General features: G+C 42.5%; 2 protein-coding genes across 13 annotated transcripts in view; one reads left to right on the forward strand and one right to left on the reverse strand.

Moving 5' to 3' along the window:
- Positions 1-360: 360 nt before the first annotated feature.
- Positions 361-15,111, forward strand: LIG3 (DNA ligase 3). Its single transcript, XM_068655571.1, has 19 exons — positions 361-1,017; positions 1,525-1,662; positions 2,519-2,716; positions 3,159-3,310; positions 4,215-4,381; positions 5,041-5,118; positions 5,232-5,400; positions 6,052-6,207; positions 6,686-6,817; positions 7,579-7,658; positions 8,096-8,183; positions 8,366-8,443; positions 9,102-9,225; positions 9,628-9,770; positions 10,614-10,688; positions 11,300-11,446; positions 12,522-12,696; positions 13,592-13,683; positions 14,543-15,111. The coding sequence occupies exons 1-19, from the start codon at positions 501-503 to the stop codon at positions 14,774-14,776; spliced, it is 2,943 nt and encodes a 980-aa protein (XP_068511672.1). The 5' UTR covers positions 361-500; the 3' UTR covers positions 14,777-15,111.
- Positions 15,112-15,944: 833 nt separating this feature from the next.
- Positions 15,945-26,072, reverse strand: part of RFFL (ring finger and FYVE like domain containing E3 ubiquitin protein ligase) — a 32,606-nt gene continuing 22,478 nt past the window's right edge. For 11 of the 12 annotated variants that reach the window (XM_068655572.1, XM_068655577.1, XM_068655580.1 and 8 more), the window contains 5 exons: positions 22,859-23,263; positions 20,830-20,913; positions 20,247-20,454; positions 18,902-18,925; positions 15,945-18,623 (listed from right to left, as the gene is read on the reverse strand). In XM_068655572.1, the coding sequence (XP_068511673.1) occupies positions 18,442-18,623; positions 18,902-18,925; positions 20,247-20,454; positions 20,830-20,913; positions 22,859-23,263 (903 nt within the window). In that variant the 3' untranslated portion in view covers positions 15,945-18,441. Of the gene's footprint in view, positions 18,624-18,901; positions 18,926-20,246; positions 20,455-20,829; positions 20,914-22,858; positions 23,264-24,088; positions 24,199-26,072 lie in introns of all 12 variants that reach the window. The other variant, XM_068655585.1, reaches the window with a different exon arrangement.

The following is a 26,072-nucleotide window of genomic DNA, read 5'->3' on the forward strand; positions in this document are numbered from 1 at the left end:
GCAGCACCTCAGAGCCGCGTACCCCAAACACCAAAACCCTCCCAGAGGACCCGTTTAGGAGCCCCGGTGACCCGGCAGCACCTCAGCACCGGCACGAAGGCGGCGCAGCGCTCTCGGCAGGCTCAGCGGGACAAGGGGCATCGCCTCAGGCGCGCACCAAGATGGCGCCAGGCCCCTGCCGGCCGCCCGCGTGGCGGCATCGCCTCAGCGCCGGCAGGGGCGGGAAACGTAAGGCGGGGCCAAGGGCGGGAACGGGCGCGAGGCGGGGCCGGAGGCGGGAAGCGGCTCGAGGCGGGGGGGGCGGGGCCCGCTGCTGGGGGGCGTGGCCAAGCGCCGGTAGCGGCGGGGCGCATGCGCGCTGCGCCCTACGGAAGCCCAGCGGTGGCGGCGGTTGCGGGGCCCTGAGGTGCGGCGGGTGCGGGGCCCGTGAGGGGAGCGCCGGGCACCGAGCTCGGCCCCGGGCGCCCCCCGCCCCTCGCAGCGCCGCCGGCGGGGCCCGGATGCCCGTTGGCGGCAGGGCTCTGGCCCAGGCTGCCCGGCTGCTCGCTCGCGGCGCGGCCCTCGGCCTCTGGCGGCCGCCGCTCTCCTCAGGCGGCAGCCCCCGGGGCTGGTCAGCGGCGAGCGGGGCCTCCGGAGGCCTCCCGGGGGCCGAGAGGGGCGGCGGGGCCCGAGGGGGGATCCCGGAGGTGACCGCGGGGCCGGCGGGGGGCTGGCCGGCCCCGGGGGGGGGGATGGCGGAGCAGCGGTACTGCGTGGACTACGCCAAGCGCGGCACGGCCGGCTGCAAGAAGTGCAAGGAGAAGCTGGTGAAGGGCACGGTGCGCATCGGGAAGATCGTGCCCAACCCCTTCACCGAGTCCGGCGGGGAGATGAAGGAGTGGTACCACGTCAGGTGCATGTTCGAGAAGCTGGAGAAGGCCCGCGCCACCACCAAGAAGATCGAGGACATCACGGACCTGGAGGGCTGGGAGGAGCTGCAGGACGAGGAGAAGGAGCTGATCCAGAAGCACATCGCAGGTGAGGCACGAGGCAGGGCCTGCGCCGCTTTTCAGCCCTGCTCGGTTTTAAAACGTGCCACCGACTGCCACACGGCCGTGCATTTACCATGTAATCCTTGCTGATTTGCTGGTACGATCTCATAAAAAGGTGTGTAGTGCGCTGTGTCTGATCTGTGCCTTACCCCAAAGCAAAGGAAGAAGTAGATACTTCTGGAATCACACTTTGTAATTTCTTTTGTCGCAACTGACTGTGCAGAAAGTCTCAGTGACTTATTCCACATATAGACGCTTAAAGGTTCAGATAAATGTCACAAGAAAGCATCAGTTATGCTCCAGTTTTATCTTTTTTCATCTCTTTAGTAAGTTATGTAGTTTTTTAACTTCTGCTGTCTGTGAAATGCTCCTCCATCCCCAGTTGTTTTAGGACGTGTTTATACTTGTTATACAAGTATATCCTGTATAGGTTGAGGGGTGTACGAGATTATTTCTGACTGCTGGATCAAACCCTTACATTGCTGTTTTACAGAAGCTACGTCCAAGGCTGCAAGTACGCCGAAGAAAAAAGCAACAGTCCAAGCTAAGCTCACTCCCACAGGACAAATAACCAGTCCCTCAAAGGATCCGTTAGCTGCTGTCAATCCGAAGAAGTTCTCTGGCTTCACAGGTAGGACTTAAAAGAAACTGACTCTGGGAAATATTTTTCTTCCAATACCAGTGTCAGAAGTTTTTTAACTTGACTTAGTTCAGTCACTTTTTGCTTTGTAGAAAGTGGTTTAGTTTTAAACGTTTTTTATCAGGTTTGCCAAAAATTTTGACCGCCTTTGTAGGCTGTCAGATTTAAAAGGCCCGGTGCTTGCATTTCTAATATTCCCAAGGGAACACAGTTAATGCAATAACCCACATCATCAGACTGACTCCAGCACTATTTCTGCACTGGCTAATTTCAGTCGAATTGTGAGGGTACAGACTAAAGATAGCCCAGGTAGAAGAAGAGTTGGAGGTATGGGGAATATGAACCTGTGGGAAACCAGGCTCAGCTCTATTGCTAGTGGACTAAATTGTTTTATGATTGTTTATTTTGGTCACCAGCTTATTTCTGACAAATGCTTGACAGATGTCAACAAAAGAGTTCTTGAATGTTTTTCCTGCATTTTAGCAGTGATCTTAGGCAAACATGCTTCTGTGAAGGGAGAAGACCTATAAGATAGAAATCAAATAGAAGCGTCTGCCAGCAGGAATTCCTTTTCACCAAGGCCTAACAGTGTTTGGTAGAATTAAGGTCCAGAAAAGTCTGGTGTACTGTGAAGAGTAAGAACAGTGGGGAAAAACATGTGGATTTTTTTTAACATAAATAAAATTTAAGGTCACAAATTTTGATGCAGCACCTCATTATTCAGTTCCAAAGCTTTGTCACCATGTTGGGATAGTTCTTTTCAGATTGCCCGGCATAGGTGCCCTCATCTTCAAAGTCCTCCCCATGTACATTTAAAAAAAAAAAATAAAATTTGTCTTTCATCCAGCCAAGCCAAAGAATTCAGAAGATGTCCCCGCAAACTCTTCCCACAAGTCTAGCCTGTCTGCAAAAAAAAGTGATCCGAAGCACAAGGACTGCTTGCTGCGAGAGTTCAGGAAGCTCTGCGCCATGGTTGCTGACAAGCCTAGCTACAATGTGAAAACGCAGATCATCCAGGACTTCCTGCAGAAGGGAACTGGAGGAGGTATGATTATTGCGTGTCATTTTCCGCATCTGAAAGCCCTCTCAAAATTAATCTTCCAAGTATTATTGCAAAAGCAAGGGTGAATTAAAATCTGATTACTCTGTAGTCCAAGCTGTTAGCTGTGATGACTTCTGAACTGATGCAGATTAAGTTTTCAACGTGAACTGTTTTTTGAAAAACAAATTCAGATCAGATAAGAATGACTCAGGCCAGGACAGTGGCAAATGTTTGTAAGTGCCATCAAATTTAGTGCTGAAATCAGATTTGGAGGGAAACTGTGGGTGTTTCTCCTGAGAAATGACCTTTCATGTAAAGCAGAACAACGTGGTGGAACAGGTAAGCCCCAGCTGTGTTGTGTTTTCCCCAGATGTGCTAACAAGCACAACCAACTGTAGATGAAAATAAATTGTGACAGTTTCTAATGGTGTGTGCTTTTTTCCAGATGGTTTTCATGGTGACGTGTACCTGACCATTAAGCTGCTGTTACCAGGCGTCATTAAAATTGTTTACAACTTGAACGATAAGCAGATTGTAAAGCTGTTTAGTAGGATTTTTAACTGCAGCCAAGAGGAAATGATCCGGGACCTGGAGCAGGTGAGTACAGACAGCAGTTCTCTTCGTTTGTGCTGTTCAGTCCCCTGGTTTGGAAATTGTATTCTTCCCCCCTCCCCCACATTAAAGATTGTTAGCTTAACTGCTAGAGTGGGAGACAGTGAATCTTTTCCGGTTTGTTTGTTTTAGCAGTTTTCATAGAGCTTTCTGCCACCTGGAAGCTTTAGAAAATAATGTTTGAACAGAAAGCAAGACTTGAACTCACCTGCAAAACTTTAAAAAGCAAGACTAAAAAATCTAGGCAAATCAGGCTGCACCTGCTTTGTCCAGTATCTTTCTCTTTTTAAATGTTTTATATTGCTTTTGTTAATATCACATATATCAAAAACTGACTCAATTAACAGACCTGTTCCTATGAGCTCAAGTTGGCTTATGGGATTAGGCTAGGTTTATACTATCGCCAGTGCTTGGATGTGTGCATTTAATTCCCGTGCATAGGAATTGGTAATTGATTATACATGCTTCTGATACCATTGCAAGATGAAAAAAAGTTGGTTAATTAGCTAATGAATATAATTTTTTCTCTTATCTTTATTGCCTTGGTATATACCGCCTTCTAGAGACTTCACTAGACTGATAGAGATTCTTTGCTTTACAAGAGGATTTATCCTGAGGAAATACAGGGTCTGTGGTGCTGCAGCAGTGTAAATTTAAAAAAAAAAAAAAAAAGGCAGCAATGAGGTGATACTGGTGCTCTTACGTAACTTTTTTTGCAAGTGAAATAGCTGAAAAGATGTACCCTGTGTTGTGGCAAATTCATTCCAATGTTTGGTTACAATTCCTTCATGCAATTGGAGAGTCATTTATGTGCCATTTTCTACTTACTGGTGGTGTCTTACCTGTTCTCTACGTGTAGCTCTGACCCTCATTTTCTTTTTGGAGATAGGGAGATGTCTCCGAGACCATACGCCTCTTCTTTGAACAGAGCAAATCTTGTCCTCCAGCAGCTAAAAGTCTCCTGACTATCCAAGAGGTAGATGAGTTCCTAATCCAGCTATCAAAGCTTACTAAGGAAGATGACCAGCAAAGTGTGCTGCACGATATCACTCGCAGGTAAGGAAACTAAACAGCCTCTGAAGGTTTAGACTAAAAGTAGTAGTGGTTATCAATACATCACAGACTAGAACAGATGAAAAATCAGTCATAACCCACAGAAACTGAACTTTACATCTGTAAGCCACTATCTGTGATTTGATTGACTCCTTGACCTCTGAACAGCATGGAGAAACTTGTATGGCTCCTGTTCATCACAGAGAGAATTTCATCCTTGTCTGTCAAGACATTGTATCAGTACTAAACAAATGGCTTGCAAAACTGCCTTAATGGTACTTAGCTATAAATTAAATTGCTGTTCCTAAGTAAGTTGGGAAAAGTCTTTGAGCCATTTGGACAGGTTGAAGATTCTTGGTCTGATGTAGCTTGTGTTGATTTGAAGCTGAGGATATTACTAAACTTACTCTTGATGCGTTAACTAACAGCTTTGGAAGGCATTTCAACACAGAGGCAAAATTAATATTGGCATTCAAATGTGAAGATGCCTTTTGTGTACTCTTGTGCCTCTGTGTCACTAATAAAATACTTACTCCTTTGAGCTTAAACTCTACAGAAGGGAAGGACCTCTTTTTATGGAGGCCTTGCCCAGTTTCCTTTTTTCAGCTGGAAAGTAGTGCAGATAAATGTCTACTATCTCTGAATCTTCTCTCTCACCTCAGATGTACTGGCAACGACCTGAAATGCATCATCAGGCTAATTAAGCATGACCTGAAAATGAATGCTGGTGCAAAGCACGTGTAAGTCCCACCTTTTGTTGTGAGATAAAAGCAGAAGTGGGCATCAGCCTCATAAGCCATGAGCAGCAGACCTGAGATTGATATGTTTTGTTCCTGTCCTTGATTTGTTAAAGGTTGGATGCTTTGGATCCAAATGCTTACGAGGCATTCAAAGCATCACGCAACCTCCAGGATGTGGTAGAGCGAGTCCTGAAGAACCAGCAGGAGGCCGAGAAGATGCCAGGGCTGAAGCGAACCCTCAGCGTGCAGGCCTCCCTGATGACCCCAGTGCAGCCCATGCTGGTAACGTTGGCTCCCCTGCAATGGTGACCTACTGCAGAGGAAGAGATGGAGTTCTCATAGACTCTGTCAGAGACTGTCACCTTTGGGAATCAGTAGACAAGTGATTAAGTGTAGTGTGAGCTAATCGTGTAATGCTGATTTTTAGGGATAATGACATTTTTAAAGTGTTTTCTACCATGGGGCCAGTATTTAGTGCAGTTTCAGTGATGCTGCAGAAGCTAAATCTTGACTTGATTTCAGTCCACAAGTGACTTTCCTTTGTTGGTTTCTTTGCTATTATCTCAGAAGTTGATCCTTTCTTCTGAAATGTTGTAAGCTTTTTGTTGGAGATTTGCTTATTTTTTGTTTGAACAAATAGGAGTTGAATGTTTTACTTCTGAGCTAAGCACACTCCTATGAAAGGCACAGAACTCATACCTTTAGGTATCTGGAGGAGATAAACACTGAAAAGCTATAATTACTGAGCATATTCAGACAATGTAAAGTAAATGACTAATTAAGAAAAGGAAAATCTGGACTGGATATCAGAAACCCTGAACAGAAAGATGTAAAAAGGACTTGATCGTTCATTCATGAAATTAGGTAAGAGTAGCTTTGTTACTAAACATGTCAGCCAAATTTATTTTGAACTTCTCTCTCCATATTTCTAAGGCTGAAGCCTGCAAGTCAATTGAGTACGCCATGAAGAAGTGCCCAAATGGCATGTATGCGGAGATCAAATACGATGGTGAGCGAGTGCAGGTCCATAAAAATGGAGATCACTTCAGCTACTTCAGCCGGAGCCTCAAACCTGTCCTTCCTCACAAAGTAAGCACCTATAAATCGCCCCAGCTTTTGTGCCAAATTTTACCCTTCTCCTCCATAAACTTCACAAGTTCCTATAGGCAAGGAAGATACCTTTTGTTGTAGGATTTCTTGTTTAATTGCTGCAGATACTTGAATCTGGAAAAGTAACATTTAATAGAACTGTAATCAATTTGTTTTGGTGGCTGTTAAGCCTTGAAACTACAGTTAACTTACCTGCTTTCAAGTCTTTGTGCAGTGCATTTGGGTTGACTTGATGCCAGCTGAGTGACTTTGTTATATTTGTTCAAGTCTCCTTTTTCTATTTATAGACTGCGCTAGTAGTCCGTGCTGTAGTAGAAAGTAAAGTTAGTGCAGATATGCATATACATGCTTCAGACACTTCTGCAGAGAACATCTGCATTGGAGTGAGTCCATCTCTTCAGTCAGTAGACATTTTCTTTTCTTTTTTTTTTTTTTTTTTTTCTTTTTCTCCCTCAAGGTAGCACATTTTAAGGACTTCATCCCCCAGGCTTTCCCTGGCGGGCACAGTATGATCCTGGATTCGGAAGTTCTTCTAATTGATAACAAAACTGGCAAGCCACTTCCTTTTGGGACTCTTGGTGTGCATAAGGTAAAAAATAAATATAAAATGAATCCTTTTTTGTAGTTGGAGGCTGTAAGGCTGTTATTCTGCTGACTTAAACACACTAGCATGTGTTCTGTTATCACAGGCTAATTTAAGAGATCTGGTGCTTACTAGAGAATTTGGAAAAAAATAAGATCCCTGAGAAGCCTGATATTAAAGAAAAGGTACTGTTATAATACAATAGATTTGATATTAACTTAATCACAAGCAAGATAGAAAGAAACTTCAGCTCAAGATTTAAAAAAGAAAAAAACAAAAAAATACTTGGAAGATCTTGCAATTCTGTCATTGTTTATAGTTGCCCGTAGCAATATATCGCAGATGAGAGGACAGAATGATGCAGATATATGTGTAGTCCATATAAGAACGTCTAGATTAAATAGCATTTAGGATGAGGACAGTAAAGTGACAATTAAACTGTAAGTATTTCAAGTTAAAGGAGACATTAATCTGAAGTCTCTGGAATGCTTGTTTTGTTGTTGTTGTTATTGCAGCAGTAGTGATGGATGTTAGCTTGCCCGAAGCCATTCATATTTGTTATTTCTCTGTCAATAGGAAATTAACATGTTTTATTTTCTTTGTGCTCTGATGCATTTGGTCTAAATCTGAAGCCTATGTTTATTATAAATAAAAGATTATAAGATTATGGGGATAAAAATACATCTTTTTTTGTTTCTGTGATTTTTTTTAAACTCCATGCTGCTACGAGTGCAGATTTCTTTTAATTGATCTTAATTGTCTTGCAGAAAGCTGCTTTCCAAGATGCCAATGTTTGCTTGTTTGTGTTTGACTGCATCTATTTCAATGACATCAGCCTGATGGACAGGTACGTGTCTGGCACAGTGTGAGAGTAAGTAGCCTGACAGGTTTCCCAGCATGAACTTACTGGAATATGCTACCACTGCAGAAGCAGCGGTTCACTTCATGTGTTAAGGCTGCCCGTTTACTCCTGTAAATTCAAGACAGCATGGGGTAATCCTTGCTGTGCTAAGGAACATCGCTATAGTAACTGTATTTCAGCTGAGCTCAGTGGGGTTCAGTACTCAGCTCATCTCATGTCCTCCGAAACTAAACACGCTCTTCTTATAGATTTCTATTTTTATATTTTTTCCTGGAGGAATGTTAAAAGAATTGATTGTCAATTCTAGAACTCTGCAGGATAAATCATTTAGTTATTTAAATAACTTTTCTCACTGTTCATGCGACTGGTACTTCATGTTGAAATTCATTGCATATCCTTAATTATCTATCTCTGTGTTCTAGGCCTCTGCGTGAGCGTCGCAAGTTTCTACATGATAACATGGTTGAAATCCCCAACCGGATCCTCTTCTCAGAGATGAAGCATGTCACAGTGAGTCTGATGTTAATTAAGACAGTACATATGGTGATCTCATAGGCTGTAGTCTTAGTACTTCACTGCCTATCAGTACAGAGTATTTTCTGTTCATGCATCTTCACATTTTCCAAGTAGAAAGTCTGATGACCACAGCAATTTGACAGTCTTGGTCTTTCCATAATTCCTTTCCTTTATAGAAAGCTTCGGATCTGGCAGATATGATCACCCGAGTCATCCGTGAAGGACTGGAAGGACTGGTGTTGAAAGATATAAAGGCAAGTGCCTATTTATTCTTTACTGGTGTATGCTGGGAATCGGGGAGTAAAAACAGAGTGTTCTGTACTTAATTTAGGTTTGATCTGAGCCTTTTTCTGCTTTTAAGAGGTTTTAAACAATGCTTGAGGGAACATGCAGTAACTTTACCTGAATCTCAGTTAATGTCATTTCTTTCCTGAATTTTAGTATTGCTTTTTCTTTGTTCTTCTCTTGGCTGTCTTCTGTCATTAGACAGAACTCCACCTCTCTGAATTTCCTGATGTCCCTGAAATTTCTTGAAGCATCATGTCTGTTTGTATGCACCTGTAGTGATATGGTCCAGCAGGCAGATCACTGAGCTGGTAAACAGAACTGCATTTTAATTACAGCTCTGCTGCTAGTCCCTCATGTGACTGCACTGAGCAAAGCAGAGAATCACCACTTCTGTGAAGTGCTTGGAGGTCTATGGATGAATCATACAAGGCTGGGCGTCCTTGAAACATTTCTGGAGACTTGTATGTGCTGACATCCAGTCCAAGTTGCTCCTTATATATCTGAGCACTTCAGTGCTCTGGTACTGCTAAGTTGAATAAAAGCAGGGGCCATGTGAGGAGACAGGACATCGTTTGTGTGATGGGTAACTTTCTGAGTGAGGGATTCTTGCCTTGTTTTGCACAGGGTAATTATGAACCAGGAAAACGGCACTGGCTGAAAGTGAAAAAGGACTACCTAAATGAGGGTGCAATGGCTGACACAGCAGACTTGGTGGTGCTGGGAGCTTTCTATGGGCAAGGCAGTAAAGGTAAGTCTCTGGAGTTAGTTGAAGTCAGAGATCTGTCAGTTCAGAAGAATCTCAAGCTTTTTCCTACTCCAGGCTTCCTGTAGCATTTGGACTCCTACCATAAGACTGGCTCTCACAGTTACTGTCTGCCACAGCCCATTGTGTCCCAGGCTACTGCAAGCTGCCTGATTTCACTGTGGCAGAGTTGGCATAGAAAAGCATTAGGTCTTGGGTTGGTCTTTTATGCAGCGCAAAGTCTCTCTGTTCAGCTTTGTGTATGTGCTGATGCTGTGAAGCCATCACGAACCCAAGGTCCTTCAGTTCCCAAAGATGAAAAAGAGTTTTGGTTCTTTACTTTTCTCTTTAAAAAGCTGTGGCTTATCCTGTAGAAGATGTGAACTACTGTGCTCTCCCCTCCTACAGGTGGGATGATGTCCATTTTCCTCATGGGCTGCTATGATCCCAAGAGTGAGAAGTGGTGTACTGTGACCAAGTGTGCTGGTGGCCATGACGATGCCACCTTGGCCCGTCTGCAAACAGAGCTGGATATGGTGAAGATCAGCAAGGTGAGATGGTCTCTGGCATGGAGGCGATCAAAGGAATGCTCAGCGAGGGACTTAGTAAAAACCTTCCTCCTGCAGAGCTGCAATTGAGGTGCTGATTAAATGCAGAACTGAAGTGCTCTGCCAGGACTGAATGGTGTCTCAGTTACAGCTCAACTGGGTAAATTGCTCTAAAAACCTACATGAGAACTGAGATGTAGGTACAGCCATCTCCTGAAGATGATGCACTGCCTGAGATTTGTACTCAGACACTGAGTGGGAAGCCAGGCACCATCTGGTTCCTGCCCAAAGTTTTATTGGGAAGAGTAGCGCAAGTACCATTTTTTTGGCATACTGCAATCAGTGAAGACAGTCACTAGATGGGGCTGCAAGTGAGAGATGCTTGTCAGGCTGTTCTTGCGGCTAGACAACCTGAAATGTTGGAGTTAGACTTCTTTTGTGAGTGACTGATAAAGGTGACAAATCTTATTTGTCAAGACCTGACATACAAACAGATGAATTTTAATATTTATTTGATATGTTGAAGGCCATTTACATCAAGGTTGTAGATTTCTGAAAATGTCTGGTTTTATATGAATTACAATTGGAGAGTAACATGATAGTGGTTTTATGTTTGGGATGACAGTAGCTGACAGATGTGTTGCAAGAAATTTTTGTGATCCTCTAGACGAAAGGAACTGCTGCAGATCCATGCACCTTGCACTGCACGCTACAGCAAGTTTCATCCATACAAAAGCAATGAAATACGTATTTGCCAATTTGCTATCACATTTTCTTTCAGGAACCTCCTCTGTAGGACTAGGTTCGTACATGATCATAAGTGCTATCATTTTGTATTCTTAATAGGATCCCAGTAAAATTCCAAGCTGGCTAAAAATTAACAAAATCTACTATCCAGACTTCATTGTCCCAGATCCAAAGGTAAGTTCTGACATTAAATGACTGTTTTCCAGCCCTGATATATCAACTTATTTTTTGTAAGTGTACAGATTGTCACTGTGAGACTTGAAGCTTGGAACAGGAAATTAAGCACAACTTTTTATCTGAATCTTGCATGTGCATTTGAGGCTAAGAGCTTCATGAGGAAATCATACCTCCAGCACCTCTGGGAAACACTTGTGCATCAAATCCTTCCCAGAAGTGAACTAACTTACTTTAAGCAATTAAAGCACAGTTAAAATGCATGAAACACAATTGTAACCCAGAAGTTGCTATTGTTTTTTTTACTAAATTTACCAGTATGCTTTGGGCTGTGTATGTCTGACAGAAAACGTGCTATTTATAAATTGGATTATGTATTGGCTGAGGATCTCTGAGTCACTGGAAGAAAGAAAATAGAAGTTTTTCTAAACAAGGTGCCCAGAGGGTGCTTAAAGAACTCTGTTGTTTTGGGAGGGGAGTAAAACCTTTTTTTTGGGGAGGGAGGGGGTGTTTTTTTTTTTTTTTTTTTTTTTTTTTTTGGAAGTAGAGGAACACAAATTCATGAGAGCACAAGAATGTGACGTGACTTTCTTCCTTAATACTGTGTTTAGAAAGCCCCAGTATGGGAGATCACAGGAGCTGAATTCTCTAAAGCAGAAGCCCACACTGCAGATGGGATCTCCATTCGTTTCCCTCGCTGCACCCGCATTCGAGATGATAAGGACTGGAAGACAGCCACCAACCTCCCGCAGCTTAAGGTGAGTTAATGTGGTGTGCTTGTCTGCAAATAAGCTTTGGTAGCAGTCTGTATTTTAAAAGACAAATTCTGATAGGACATGTAATGAAAATACCTGTTAACTAGCATCTCCAAAGGCATGGTACATTTTCTTATTTGTTCTAGGCTCAGCCTGCTTCCTGGACTATTTTGATATGAATCTTATATTTTCATGGGGCCTCTTGAGTCTCTTGAGCTGTTGGGTTGTGTTGTGCACTTTCAGGAAAGTTGTGCTGGCAGATAGTTGTATCAGCTCTTATAACAGCCTTCATGGTGAGGAATTTCCTTCCTGAAAGAGGTGACCTTACTCTCTGAAGTGGTTATGGTCATTCCATTTCCCGTTAATTGCCTACACTGGGGGAGGCATCTGGGAAGTGACTAAGGGTAGCCTGGCCCAGTTCCATGGCAGAGGGGCCAAATGGCAGCCTGCCTGGATCCCTGCTGCGGCACCCCCCCCACACGGCTCCTATACCTCCTTTAGTGATAGGAACCGGTTGGCTTGTACTCAGCAGACTTACTCAGCAGTAAGTCAGCTGTTGATGAGCTCTGTTCTCAGTCTAGTTATTGTCATTTGGGCTGTCTTCACACTGCCTACAGGGATACTGACAGCAGATGCAAGTGCTTGTTACGCCACTGAAGGAAGGAGTGATTCAGCCCATCTGCTGTCCAGCAATCTTTTTGGCTCTGTGCAGGTAGGGGAGAGAAAGGTAAAATACCCTCAGTCAGACTGTTGCCTGAGTGTTGGACAATGGGTGTTGTCTGTTTTTCAGTACAGGGAGCCAGGCACTGAAGAGTTAGTCTGACTTGCTCTGTAACAGGTGGTAAAAATGTGTATGGCTTCCCTTAATGGCAAGTAGCTGGGTGGAAAGCAGAGAGTTTGAACATAGTTGACAGAAAAATGGCTACAAAGAGGTGCTGGAAGAAAAAAACATACGCACAAACACTTCAGGGGGGTAAAAAAAAAAGGGAAACAAGAGGAGCAGATGCATTACTGCTCATGTCCAGTATCTGAGATTTCACTGTGGCTTAAAGGTAATGCTTTGTTTCTGGTGGGACAGGAGCTGTACCAACTCTCCAAAGAAAAGGCTGACTTCAGTGTTGTTGCTGGGGAGGAAGAAGAGTCCACGGCTGGCAGCAGTGGAGAGAATGAGGGAAATTCCAGGTCTTCCACACCACACAAGACTACTAAAACTCCCCCAAGCAAGTCACCTGCAAAAGCCAAGAAGCCAGAAGGTAAGACAGTACTTCCCAGGGAGAGGAGCCTCAGGATATATTATTTGCCTTCTGTGAGATGCTTGCGGATCCCATGGCAGCTTTTACGTGCATGTCAGGGTTAATAAGCAAAGCTGATTTGACCCCTGGTTTGGCCAGTGTTATTCATAGCATGGGCTGAATAGCCACAGCTTTGAGTTGTGCTGAGACTGGGAAAAGATGCAACAGGACTGATAGGACTGATGATGCTGTTTAAAAGGGTGCTCAGGCAACTCATTCAGACAATTAAAGCTCTCTGAAATAATGCTCTAAAGTAAAGGTATCTTGAACTTTGTAGAGCCTCAGTTATAGTTAGTATCAGAATTACTTTGGTGTAATTTCTTTAGGACTGCAGTCCCTTTTAATCTTTAGATCAAGCTCCTTAACAGAATGTGTAAGACTGGTCTGAACAGCAAACCTGCTGCTCCTGTTCCTGCAGATGAAAACGTGCCTTTTGGTTAGACGTTTTTGGCCAAGAAACAATATTTAATTTTATTTGAAGTTCATACATATAACAGGACACGTGGAGGGGATTTCCAGGTATTAGACTGCAAAGACATGAAACGAATTTGCTTCACCAGTGTGCTCACTGGGGAATAACTTGTATCAAATTTATGAGCAGTCTCAGAAAGAAAGTGTGGTGACAGCAAGACAGAAAGCTGAACAACAGTGTAGTCTTTTGGTGCTGAGGGCAGGAAGGTGCTCTGGGCAATTTGCAGCAGATAAACATGTCTTACTAGCTATGGTTTAATTCACAGATTTCCCAGAAAGGGGGGGAAATTTGCCTTTTATGTTTTTCTATCCTCGTTCTTTTCTGACTACTGTTAATATACAGACAGTATCTAAACAAAATCACAAGACAATTTTTTGTTTTTAGGCACTAAAGCAATTACTGAATCACCTCAAAAGCCAGAGGAGAAACGAGGAGAGAAGCGAAAAGCATCTGAGATGGATGACAATGGAAAGAAGGTATGGACAGCTAGGAAGCAAACACTTTGGGGTGGGAAGAAGCTGGGGCTATTTCAATTGTCTGTTCACTTCTGCCTTCCATCTGGCAAGTCTGAAATCTTTCCAAAGCAGCACCCTAAATTAAAAGGAAATGTTAAGGCAGAAATAGCAATAATGCACCCTCTTGTAGAGGAAAGCGATTTCTGCAGCTGTTCTTCCCTACCTGCAAAGTTGACACAACTGGGTTTGTTACGCTAAAGGCTCTGTTCATCACCCAACAATGTCCTGCTCTACAAAGGCAATGTGCCGTGATTGCTGAGTGGCTGCTCTAGAGTACTACATATAGAAGAGATGGGAGCTGTAAAGGGAGAGAACCGTCCTTTCTAGCTCATTGTGCAGCAAATGGTGGGAGTGGATTAAGAATCACAAGAGCTGTAATTATCTGATAAGCTTGGAGTAGCTATTTGCTACTTGATGTAAACAGCAAGTCTACTCCCAGGGTTGTTATGTTCTCCCACTTTAACTAAGAAGCATCAACTTGTAAGGGCAAAGGCATTAAAATCATGCTTACTGGACCACATCAACATCATCACTAAAGGCAGCATTTGCAAGGGCTGCTAATGGGGTAATAATTCCCCTTCACAAGGGAAGCACTACTCAGTTGCAGCATCCAGCTTTCACGGGAGCTGTATGGGTGTTTAGTCTTCTGTATGATTCAACAGCAGGCCAAAGCCTAATTTATAGACATTGTTCTAATCCCATGCCTGTCCTTGGGGACTGCAAGTGGACTTGTTCATGCCTCAAAGAATTCAGTGTAACTTCCAGACCAATCTAGTGTTTTATCAACCTTTGTTTCTCCATCCTCTTCCCCAATACACAGACACTGCTGGACATATTCACTGGTGTGAAGCTGTACCTATCGCCCTCGGTGAAAGATTTCAACAAAATCCGTCGCTACTTCATAGCCTACGATGGTGATCTTGTGCCAGAGTTTGACACAGCCTCAGCAACGCATGTTATAGGGGACATTGATGAGAATCCTGGTGCTAAGCGTGTATCTCCCAAATGGATCTGGGAATGCATCCGCAAACGGAGACTGGTAGCCCCATGCTAGCAATCTGGGGCAGCTGACTGGTTTTAACACTGCTACACTTCAGGAACTCCCTGAAGGGAACAGCTGAGAACTAGGTAGGTGGAAGAAAGGGTGAGATTCCTCTGTGGGGATGTAGTAGAAATGAAATGCTCAAGTCCATCAGAGGTAATTCTCAAGATCCATAGCAGCTATATGGAATTAATTAAAACAGCTCTGAGGGACACTACTGCTGAATCCATTTTTCTGCCCATAATGTAGACCAATGCACTTAATATCTAGGTGCTGGTTTCATTTCTGTGGGTTTTTAAAGTTTGGGTATTTTTATAAATAAAGCAATAAAACTAAAATAGCTTCTCCTTTGCTGTCAGGACATCTTTTCTAAAGGTTATTCTCTTATCAGGACAGGACATCAGACCACCAAATATTTGAAACTATACATTGTAGTGCCAGGATACTTGTGCTGCATGGCTACAACTTACACAAAGGACACATCCTTCAGCTGGTCTGACTTTTATTTTTCCCCGTCTTGTAACATTCAGCACAGATCTATAATACAGTAGCAGTTTATACTTCTGCATGGGTTTCCTATTAAAAAATGAGGTACCAAATAAGCTTTCCTTACAACACTTGCTGCAACATTATCCGATCATCCTCTTGGAGTATTTGTTTTCTAGAACAAGTTACTTGGGTTTTGCTCTTCAAGTTTCATTAGTAAAATTGAGACAGGAATTCTACCATCTGGATGTCAGAATAGTTGAGACCTTCTTAACTGAAGCTGTTTAGAACTACTCTAAGTACTTGAATATTAATTATCAATAAATTAAAATCAATTTTTAAAGCCTGTTTTGCATATGATGACGTGCACTTGCTGGATAAATATGCATGAGCTCCGAAGGTGTAGGCTCAGACTGTGTGTGTATGTATAGTAGATGCAAGTTGACCAGCTTATTTCCTCTCCGTTGCCTTAGTTTTGAGGGTTCAGAGACAATTTTATGAATATTACAAAGGAGAAAGCAAAGATGAAGTTAGGGTTCTCAGTTATTTTTCTCCCCTTCAATATCTACATACTTGTTTGTATCCCACTCTATAATGGTATTTAATCATAGTGTATCCCAAGCTTTTTCTGGTTAAAAATCAGAAGTAACTCTGCTTTGTCCTAGCTTGTTGGCAACAGAAGCAGAAAACAAAGTTAACTAAATCACATTTCAAGTTTATTATAAAATTATAAAGCAAACTTCTGTACCAAAACTAGTAGGTTTAACCATTGTAGTACCAAGAAGATTTTTTTAATAGAGAAAAACATGCCATTTCAAGTAGCATATTAACTTTAAAATATTTAAACCATGTACAGTGTACATAAAGGACATAAATATTTCCATTTACTATATTAGTTTAGATCATTATATTCCTTTGGATTATTAATCACTTTCTTCCAGATTTTGATTTCCCTTTAAAAACAAGTCAGTCATATCCATGAAATAGAAAGCATTTTTGCAAGGGAAAGAATGTAGTCAAAAAAAAAGTTTTTCCCTTCAGAAAGCACACTTCAGACTCAGGGTGGGTATATCTTATCTTCTCATTGCTAAAATTTCAACCACTGATGTGCAACTTATCTGTTATAGAAAATAAACCTACTCTCTACAATAAAAGTAGATCTGTCCACAGGAGAATAATCTTCCTGTTAAATACCCCCCAGTCCTGAGTTTATTGAAAAAGGATGTGAATCTTCACAGTGAATTTACTAATGAGGCTGTTCAAAGCTTTGTATGTATATTACTGTACCTCTTAAAGAGTAAATACAGTTAATGCTTACCTGCATTTTTTTTTAAACCACGATGCATTGAACTGTATCAGTTCTCTTCTCATGCTGGAAGCTGTTAAACCTTAAGCCAAAGGTTAGAGAACAACCTGAACAGGGGAAGAGGTAAAACTCAGCATTTTCATTTAAATAAGCCTCAGCAGCTCTTATTTTTATCAAGTTTAGAGGCCACCTCAATAGCACAGAGGTTCTGTTAACTACTGAGTGACAGACTTCTTTGTCTTAAGTGCTTAACTTCTACTTGCAAAGTAGAGACCCTCCACTCTGTGCCTGTTGAGAAGTGAGTTGCTACTCCTGTGATATTCTTGTTAAATATTACAACAGTTTAATTTACTGTTAACTCATTCCCACTTACTGCAAAAGTAGAGGGCTTTGGTGATCATTTCTATAACTGCACTTCCCAGGATTCCAGAGGCTTTAAGTCAACACTTGTTTTTATGCTCTGTTGACACCCATGCAGTGTGTTTGAATGCTCAATGATCATCAGAGCATAAAGGGGAAAGTTGGATAGGAAAGAACTGCAGCAGAAGGTACTCAACTTCACACATTGCTTGAACTGAGTATGTAGTGCCACAGTGGCTGAAAAATTAAGGCATCAAGATTCTGAAACTTACACATTACCAGCCACAGGGACAGGCTACTTGCACTGAGGGAAAATAGGTTAGTTACAGTTTGCTTTAGTAAGGCTTCCAAAGAAACATGCTTTTCACAAGGATAGCTCTAATATTTTGTGATTGTCACCTGTCAGACCACAAAGTCTCTTATCCACCCTCACAAAGATCACAAAATAAATTGTTCTTGCTAAGCAGGCTTAATGCAAGAGAACTAAAACTGAAAAAAGGGAAACTGATTAATACACAGAAGCCTCTGCAGTTCACTTCTGCTCATTTTATTGACTCAGGGAAAATAAAGTTTGCCTCTGCTTTCTTCCAGGTCTCTTCTAAAAAGAAAGTCACCTGTACTTAAATATGATTGTGTAGCAATAGAACTCATACACTTCAGCTGTATGTTTTCTTCATAAAACCAGAAAGACACAAGCCTTAGCTTCTTAACTCCTTAATCACAGGAATTCAGTTCAATTTTAAAGCAACTGCTGGCATATAGTGTAAGGAAGCCTATGAATCCAACAAATCAACAGCAGGCAAACGAGATATTCCCATCCTAGTGGCACAAAAAAAAACAAAAAACAAAAAACAACACCAGGCAAGATAAGGCTGTATGTTTCACAGTCTCAGTCCCCTTACATTTTTCAGTAATACAGAGCCCACCTTCAAATAAAATGGTACATTTTTCCACAATCCCAGTAGGCTGGAATTAAGTTCATTCTGAATACAGAAATTGGAGGCAGGCTGCCTGTCCTGCAAGCATAAGTTAAATTGAAAAAAAATATATTCATTGAAAATTAAATTGACAGTGAATAGTATGTTGCATAAACACAACATGGGGGAAGTAGAATCAGAACTCAGTAGCAGCTAAACACATCACTGTTTGAGACCCCGGCCTATTTTGTTTATTATTCAGGGGGAAAATCAGAAGCTTCAGTATCTAACATTTGTGGTGGAAAGACAGGCATCTGTTTATCTCCCACCAGTGGATCACGTTACTCTAGAATGTTGGTTATTAATTATTTCTGTCTGCTGCTGGCAATAACGTCCAGGGAGTCCAGGCACTGTGGTGTAAAACGGTACAGTGGAAAGGGCACAGCCAAACATAGCTTGAGTAAGAGCAATTTTCCCCAAGCTTCATTCATCCCTCACTTCCAGCTTCCAGTACAGTCCACATCCTAATCTCTGACCTAACTATCTGTCATAGTTTTGACCATTTCCCTAACAGCAGATGAGGCTTTAAGGCATCACCAGTCTTCCACTTAGGACCTAAAGACATGAACAGCCCTTACAACGTACTGCCTGCATATGGGACATTCGCTCATTCGCTTTCCACACTTAGTGCAGGTGACCAAGTGGCCACATTCTAGCAGGACACAGTCAGCGGGTAAGTCCATGCAGATTTTGCAGAGGTTGTCCTCCATGCCAGAGCGCCCAGCACCACCTAAGTAAACAAGAGACCACAGTTTGCATGAGACAAAGAAACGTATGTCATTGTGCAATCTGTGAGTTGTCTTTAGCAAAGGGCTTCTAATGTACTTTGCACGCTGAAGATTTGGAAAAAGTCCCCTTTGCATCTACAATAATTTAGGTATACCTGCTCCATCAAATGGCAAGGAGTAGAAGGCTTTAGCTTTTACACGGTACTTTCTGTATGATGAAAAGTACCACTGAGATTCTTAGCAATGACACAAACGAAGCAACATTAAGAATATCACTTACCCATTTGATCGTCAGTGTCAGAAACTGCAACATAAGAAGAAAAAGTTATTTGGTGGGAATAAGAGAAGCTGGGGAAAAAATTGCTCCAGCAGTACTATTAAGCAGAAGGTGAAAGCCTCGAAGGGAGATTACTAAACCAAAACAAACAAGGCTCCTTTTTCCTGATCCCCATGCAGAGGTTCACACATTCTGTGATCAGGACAGGTTGTTCAACGAGCAAGAAACTTTCTCTTCTACTGAGCTTATGTAACAGCTACTGCTTCACAGAGATAAGCGACTATCTAGAATGATATCTCAATCTTTAAGACAGTTGGAATTTATGCAATGTAGCTTCCTAGAGCTACTCTTTCAGTAGCTCCTTCTGCCAGTTTCTTTGATGTTACACAAGCTCACCAATATTGTTGAACACAGCTGAGACATACACACACTGGGTAACTAATCAAGAAAAGTATTATAAATTCTGTCAAAAGCATGAAATGCAGCAAAAGAAGAACACGAAAATGAGGTGGTTGTCTTAAATCTTTTATCATATGTGTAGGACAAAGCTTGGCGAGATGTTTAAAAAACAGCACTGCTTTGGACAACAGCAAGAAACAAACCTCTCTCTAAAGTCAAAGCATTAAAATATACTTCTAAATGTGCTTCTGGAAACAACTTGCAAATTGGGGGGGGAAGAGGGAGGGGTGTTTTTTAAACTAATCATCAAGAATTGCACACTGGGACCTGAAAGTCAAGCAAGATGCATCCTCTCTGCACTTCTGGCACACCACTATCTCTTCATCAGTCAACCGTGCAGGCGCAGCAGGTGCAGGTCATGCACATGAAGGTTCCCCTTGTGATTAAAAGGACAGAACCAAGGGACAGATAACCACAGCCATTCAGAAGCGGAAGCCACAGTCACTGACTATACGTCTCTTCTCTACAGACCAGCTACTAGTCATTGCCTTAGCTAAGGCATTTTCTGGCTCACTTTGCCAGTTACCACAAGTCAAGTGCTGAAAGCTCACTCTAGCTCTTGCAGTCCTGTCTGTAGCCATACATCAGCTGTTCTGTGTGTGCTGGAGCAACCAGCACGATCTGCCACAGCTGTACAAAGTCCTGAGTTGGATGGCACATGGTTCTCCTTTATTGCTACTATGGGGAAGTCACTCTCCACAGCTTGCATAATGCTCTCCTCTTAAACGCATAAAAACAGTGGCAAATAGTGTGCTACTTTCACTCTAATTCGAGCTTGATACAGTACCTCTACTCTCACTTGCAAGAAAAAGAAACAAGGTAAGTTCTACTCCCTTCTGCAACTGTCTGCAGAAAGGGCGAACACGTACATGCTTGCTAAATTTCTTACCTAGATGCTGAAGGTCTTTCTCTTTGTAAAGACGAGCCACCCTCTCTAACAGCTCCCACTTTTCACAGCAGCCTTTGTAGTTGACAAAGTTGCGAGCAAGAATTTCCTTCAGCTGTCGCACAGAGAGTGCATTGATGTCTCCAATGCTTGTTAGATCAGAAAGAGAAGCCTTCCTTCCCAGCACCAGGTTATCTCCTGAGTGAGTGGACTGAAAGGGAACAAAGACGGAACAATTCTTGCTCAGCAACCACCAATGCAATTTAAGTAAGCTTTCAACACAGGAATTATCAGGAATTAGTGTTTGGATGTACACGTAACTTCAATTACTCTGTGAATCCCTCCATTTATCAGAAATACAAATCCTAAGATGGAAATAAATCATTCCTATAGTGTCCAAGTGACACCAGTTCTTTCTGTATGTGGAGGACAGGATGATGCTATACAAGGGGGTTGGTTGCGCCTGCAGGTGGTCAGGCTGAACTACTGTTTAGTCACCTATCTCTGTAGTAATGATTCTGTGGTGGCAAATACAGCATAGGAAACTTGATGTTCCTTGTTATCTGTCTAATTCCAGGTCACAAACCTGCGTCTCCTCCTCTGTCGGTGCTTCTGGTGCATTCTCAACTCCTGTCATATCAGCTTGGCTTGGAGACACATACCCAGTTGCCTAAAAGAGGGAATAAAGCTTTCACCAACAGTGTATCTCTGTCCAGAGGGAAATAAGCTTGATAGTTTAGTTCAACTGCAAACCCCACCCACTGGAACGTCAAGCTGCAGCACGAGGTAAAAGCTAGGCACACTGGCAGAAGATACCTCCTGTGCAGCACTTAAAAACAATTTTAAAATTAGTAAAACTATTTTTAAAAATGGAAGTGCAGCATCTGACCCTCTGAAGTCCCACTTAATTTAAACCCTGGTAGAGTGCTTTTTACAATCAGCTCCCACATGATGTTCTTGTGAGGCTGGGTCAGCAAGAGAACAAAATCTACATGGACATAAGACAGTAGCAGGGCCCCCGACAAGGTCACGGTGCAAGTCCTGGCACTGCTATGCAATCCTTCAGTATGAAGTGGCTGCAGCATGTGACCCCTGTGATATCACAGCCTGACTGCACACCAAGTATCAGTGCAAGACTCCTTATAAGACCCCTCCACAAAAATACTCAGAGACATCATCAAAGGTCACCTTCAGAGTAACCACACAGAAGTACCTCCTCGCCTGGGTGCTGGATTGGACAAACAGGAGACACTACATGAAGGACCAGCAGAATCAAAGCTGGAAAAGGGGCAGTTGCTCAGAGCACTCAATAAAGTGAAAGGAACTGCAGTGTAATTCCAGCTGACTACCCTCAGCAGCTATCCTCCCCCTCTGGTTTCCCTACTGAGGAAGAAGACTGCAGCATTATCATCCTAGAGAGATGATAACTGGTTGATATTTACAAAATTGAGGAATAAAAATGAAAGGAAATGAATAGTAGAGTGTACTGTGAGTCGAGAAAAGAATCTGTAATATATTACAGGACAGTATGGGAAGACTACAGAACTGAATGTGCAGGTAAAAAATCGGGATGACAATATCCAGAAAACAAAAAGGCCCTTAAATGATAATGTAAATAATAACAATAATGTAAATAATAATGTAGAATAAAAAAGGAGAAAAAAAAAATAATGAACCTCTTTATTTTGTATTAGATATATCTGCTGAGGAAGCAGAAGGTACAGACACTTCCACAGCTCCAGTCCACAAGGAACTAAACATACCTATTAACTTACGTAATAGGACTGGGAGCAGATGTCAGACACTGAGTAAACTTCCCATATGAGATAGCAGAAAGACAAACAAAGCAAAATCAATAAAAACAATTCAATTCAAATGCCCTTTACAAGGTTCCTCAAAACAGCATTCATCGTCAACTGAAGACTGACAACAGACTTGGGGTTTTGTTTTCTATTGATCTGGGTGCAGGAGGTACCAAAAACTTTGCCCAAATCACACTTTCCCAGCAGTTTCAGTTGCAGGATTGCTTTAAACTGTGCTTGCTGTCTCGCACATGAATTCAAGAGTAACAACAACCAATACCTACATACAGTTGTCAACATCAACACACAAAGATCTGTGCACCAACACAGACATCACATACCAAAGGAACCATTAGTCACAGGAAGTAGCTAGTGGCAAAAAAAAACATATGTCTCAAAGGACTTCAAAATTTTGCTGTTCCCAGAGTGAGTGCTCACTATACTTAGCCCTGCCCACCAAATTAAATGCCGCTAGTGCAGAAATTCCACAGAAGCAGCACATTCCACTTCGGTGCAGCAGCACGGCAGTGTAAAACAACTCTAATTATTCTGTAAAAAAAAAAAGTGAACTCCTCACTCCAAATTTATTAATATAAAAAAACACCACAACTGAGAAAGGCATGTATAAAATGCAATTGAAGCATTTTGTCAGCTGCTCTAAACAGAAGCCCTCTTACTTTTTAAGCAGGCATCCATAGTGTTAAACTTGTATGGCACATTACCTACTTGGAAACCTCATGCAGCATCTTAGTAGTTAATCCAAAAATAGAGATGGACAAGTATGCGAAAGATGCTTCTGGTTAAAGACTGTACCTGTTGATGTTCCTGAGCTCGTGAACTTGAGATGGAATCTGCAGACGCTGGAGACGCATCACGTGAGGTAGATGATGCCGTGCTGGTTGACGGGTGAGTCACAAAGTCTTGCTGTCCAGAGGCACTAGTATTAAATGGGCTTGTTCTTATTTGATCTTCCTGGTTAATTACTGGATGCTGGCTAAGAATCAGAAATACCAGGTCCTCCTTTTCACGACACAACTCTGTGGAAATCTCATGGAGTGTCAAATAGTCTCGCAGTTCCTTCACCTTCATCTTCATCAGCTCTTCCCGCTGAAAACCTGTGGCTCGGAAACGCTGACAGAGGTGGCAGAGGAGGGGACCATCTTCAGTCTGGTTTGAGCAGGACATACAAAAATGTTTCTTACAGTCCACGCAGATATGCTGGGGAAGAGAAGGGAACAGAATTAAACTGGAGCATGATGAGACAGCAGAGCACAGCAGCCACAGGCAGCGCTCCCATGGCACCTGGAAGCCAAGGTAAGCCGTGACCCCTATTAGGGCATAATCAAAACCTTCTAATTTACAACAAAGAGACAAGTATGTACACATGCTCCTAGGTAAAGTAAAGGACTGACCCTAGGAGCAGGCCACTAGATTCCTCACAGATGTTAGAGAAGCACTACAGACACTAGAGACCTACCCAGAATGAAATATATCCGGAAACAATTCCCTCAAGTGACAGGAGATTTCTGCCCCACAGTCTGGACCCGTTCACCCAGTTTAAGCCACAGCTGAAACTAAGAGATATTTAGGAGGCAGCAGACTGCAGAGTGCATCACAGCCAGCTGTACGTTGCTTCATAAAACAACAAAGCACTGCTCTGTGCAGTAAGAAAGTTCCAGCATCAAAGGGAACCACTTACAAACATCTCTTTTTTGCTTCGTATATGCTACAAGCAACCCCCCCTTTTTTTCCTCTCCAGATTGCTGCAGTCACTAAATGAATCTTCTTTTCGCCATAAGAGCAACTGCCTGACAAACAGAAAAAAAATTAACATTTATTCATCAAAACCAACTACTTGACTTTAAAAATAACACGAACACTGTGTGGCGATGAGGTACTAGACAGAAAGTGTTGGAAGTTTTGGAAATATTAGGCCCCAGATGTTTTAAAACTTTTCAGATCAAGTTCTGTTATTTAATGTTTGTATTTTATTCTGTTCTGATATCACTCAGGGCTCGATTTTCAGAAGTTCCAAGCACTCACAGTCCATGTTGACTTCTGCAGAAAGTGTTCAACACTTGGGGAAGTCAAATCCTGCACTTTCCAATAGGAAGAGCAGCACAGCAGCCACATTACGCACCCTTAAAAAAGTCCTGAGGGGAAAAAAAAGAACTGGATTATTTCAGTGCTGGTTAAGGAATGCTAACTCACAGTCTCAGAGACCAGCAGCCCTATGAAACAGAGCTCAACAGGCAGCACCTACAGATGGCATTTCTTTTCTTGTCCTGACAGGGCACATCATTTCTACCCTGAAACGGTCACCTCTGGAATGAGTTAAGTAGGCTCACATTTTCTTTCTTTTGAGATTCCTCATTCTGAAAGGGTTTGTGTGTATGTTTGCTTGTCCCAGCAGGAGCTGGAGCAAAACCAAAAAGGCTTCAGAAAGACCAGTCAGCAACAGTCACCTTGTATCACTGGAGTTTTAGGCTGTGGTTAGATATTTATGATTTATACCCTCCTACATCTGCTTGGGGGAGAGAAAGAGTTTTCCCTGTTTGATTTATGAGTCACCATAAATTTGCCTAGTTATCCTAACATCCCAATCCTTCAGAGCTGTATGAGGAAAAATACCCATGAAGACTTGGAGAAGCAACAAATATGAACTCATAGACAAAAAAAGCTTCATGAATTGCTCCTGGTGATTAAAGAACATTTCTGATTTCATAGTTCAAAGAAAGTAGATGTTTCTCATGTTTTAAAGGTGTAATACACTACTTGCTTACATAAGTTCCTTCTGACCCCTTTATAGCCTGGCAGCCCCCTTGCCCACACCACCCATATGATTATAACCACCAGACTCCTCATTTAGCCCCTGTGATAGACTTAAATCGGCAGTTAGTGGGGAAGGTCCCAGCTTCCTGCCTAAGCACATTAAGACATGAACATTTTTACCACAGAGAGAATCTCATGCGGACTTGAAACCTCATCTCAAAATTGCTGTTTATCTGGGGGCACGCCACATAGAAGTGCCTTTCCTGTCTTGCTCTGTTGCTGATGGAAGTCAATCCCCATATACCATCCAGTTTTGAAAAGTTTCCCATAACTTGGCCATTATTAAAAGAAGCATTGGTGACTTCTTTAACCCCAATACCGTAGGAAAAATTCATTAATTTGAAAAGATTTGGGGCAGGCACGTGCCTGGAGTGGGGACACAAAGGCAGATTAATGGAAAATAACCACATTAACAGCACTTTCCTTCTGTCAATTGCCATCCTGTCTCCTGTCAGGAGAGCAACCAGAAAAACTGAGAAAAAAACATATATACATATGTGTGTGTATATATTCTGCTTTACTCTGGCTGTAGGATAGCCTTCCCCGTGCTCTGCAGACTGCCACTTCGGCTCCCAAGGGAACTGTATGGCCAAGGACCTCCTAACCCAGAAAACGCCTACTTGAGTGCTTCTGTGTTTAGATATCACATGAGCGAGCACAGCACAAGGGCTGCATTATCCAGCGTACTTTTTTGCAAGCCATTAACAGCAATAACACAAGTTTGCTTTAGTTATCAAATGATACACTTGAGAAGTCAAAATAAAAGCAGGCTGATAAGTCTCTGACTTATCAGCTCGCCACTAGGATTCATCTTCGTTCCCAGCCTGTATCAAAGCGTCAGGTATTTGAACACACACACACAAGCTGCTTGCTGCACCTTAGTATTAAGCAGCTTTTACAGCTTTTGATACATTTGTTGACCTCTGAAAAGGCAGTGACTGAAGACCACGTTCTCTTCAGAACGATGCATTTCAGACATGGCAGTAAATTAAAGCCTGTTACTAAAAGGTCAGACCACGTCTGAACGCTGCTTACTATTTCTAACTGGTAGCACAATCACAGGGTGGTCAAGCAGAAGCAAAATATTTTAAATCAGAAGTCTGTCCTGAACATAAGCTGCTGCGGGTGGTGTGCTCTGACAGCTAGTCTCCCCGAGATACCAGGATGGGGCTTTGATACACTTGGCTCTTCTCCG

Source organism: Anas acuta, chromosome 19, assembly GCF_963932015.1.
Source record: "Anas acuta chromosome 19, bAnaAcu1.1, whole genome shotgun sequence".
NCBI classification, from domain to species: Eukaryota; Metazoa; Chordata; class Aves; order Anseriformes; family Anatidae; genus Anas; species Anas acuta.

What these genes read in the sequence shown, in the direction of transcription:
- LIG3 (XM_068655571.1), top strand. Translation starts at nt 501, where the DNA reads ATGCCCGTTGGCGGCAGGGCTCTGGCCCAGGCTGCCCGGCTGCTCGCT. An exon ending in TGATCCGGGACCTGGAGCAG is followed by an intron (nt 3,311 to 4,214) that starts GTGAGTACAGAC and finishes TTTTGGAGATAG; the next exon opens with GGAGATGTCTCCGAGACCAT. An exon ending in AACCTGTCCTTCCTCACAAA is followed by an intron (nt 6,208 to 6,685) that starts GTAAGCACCTAT and finishes TTCTCCCTCAAG; the next exon opens with GTAGCACATTTTAAGGACTT.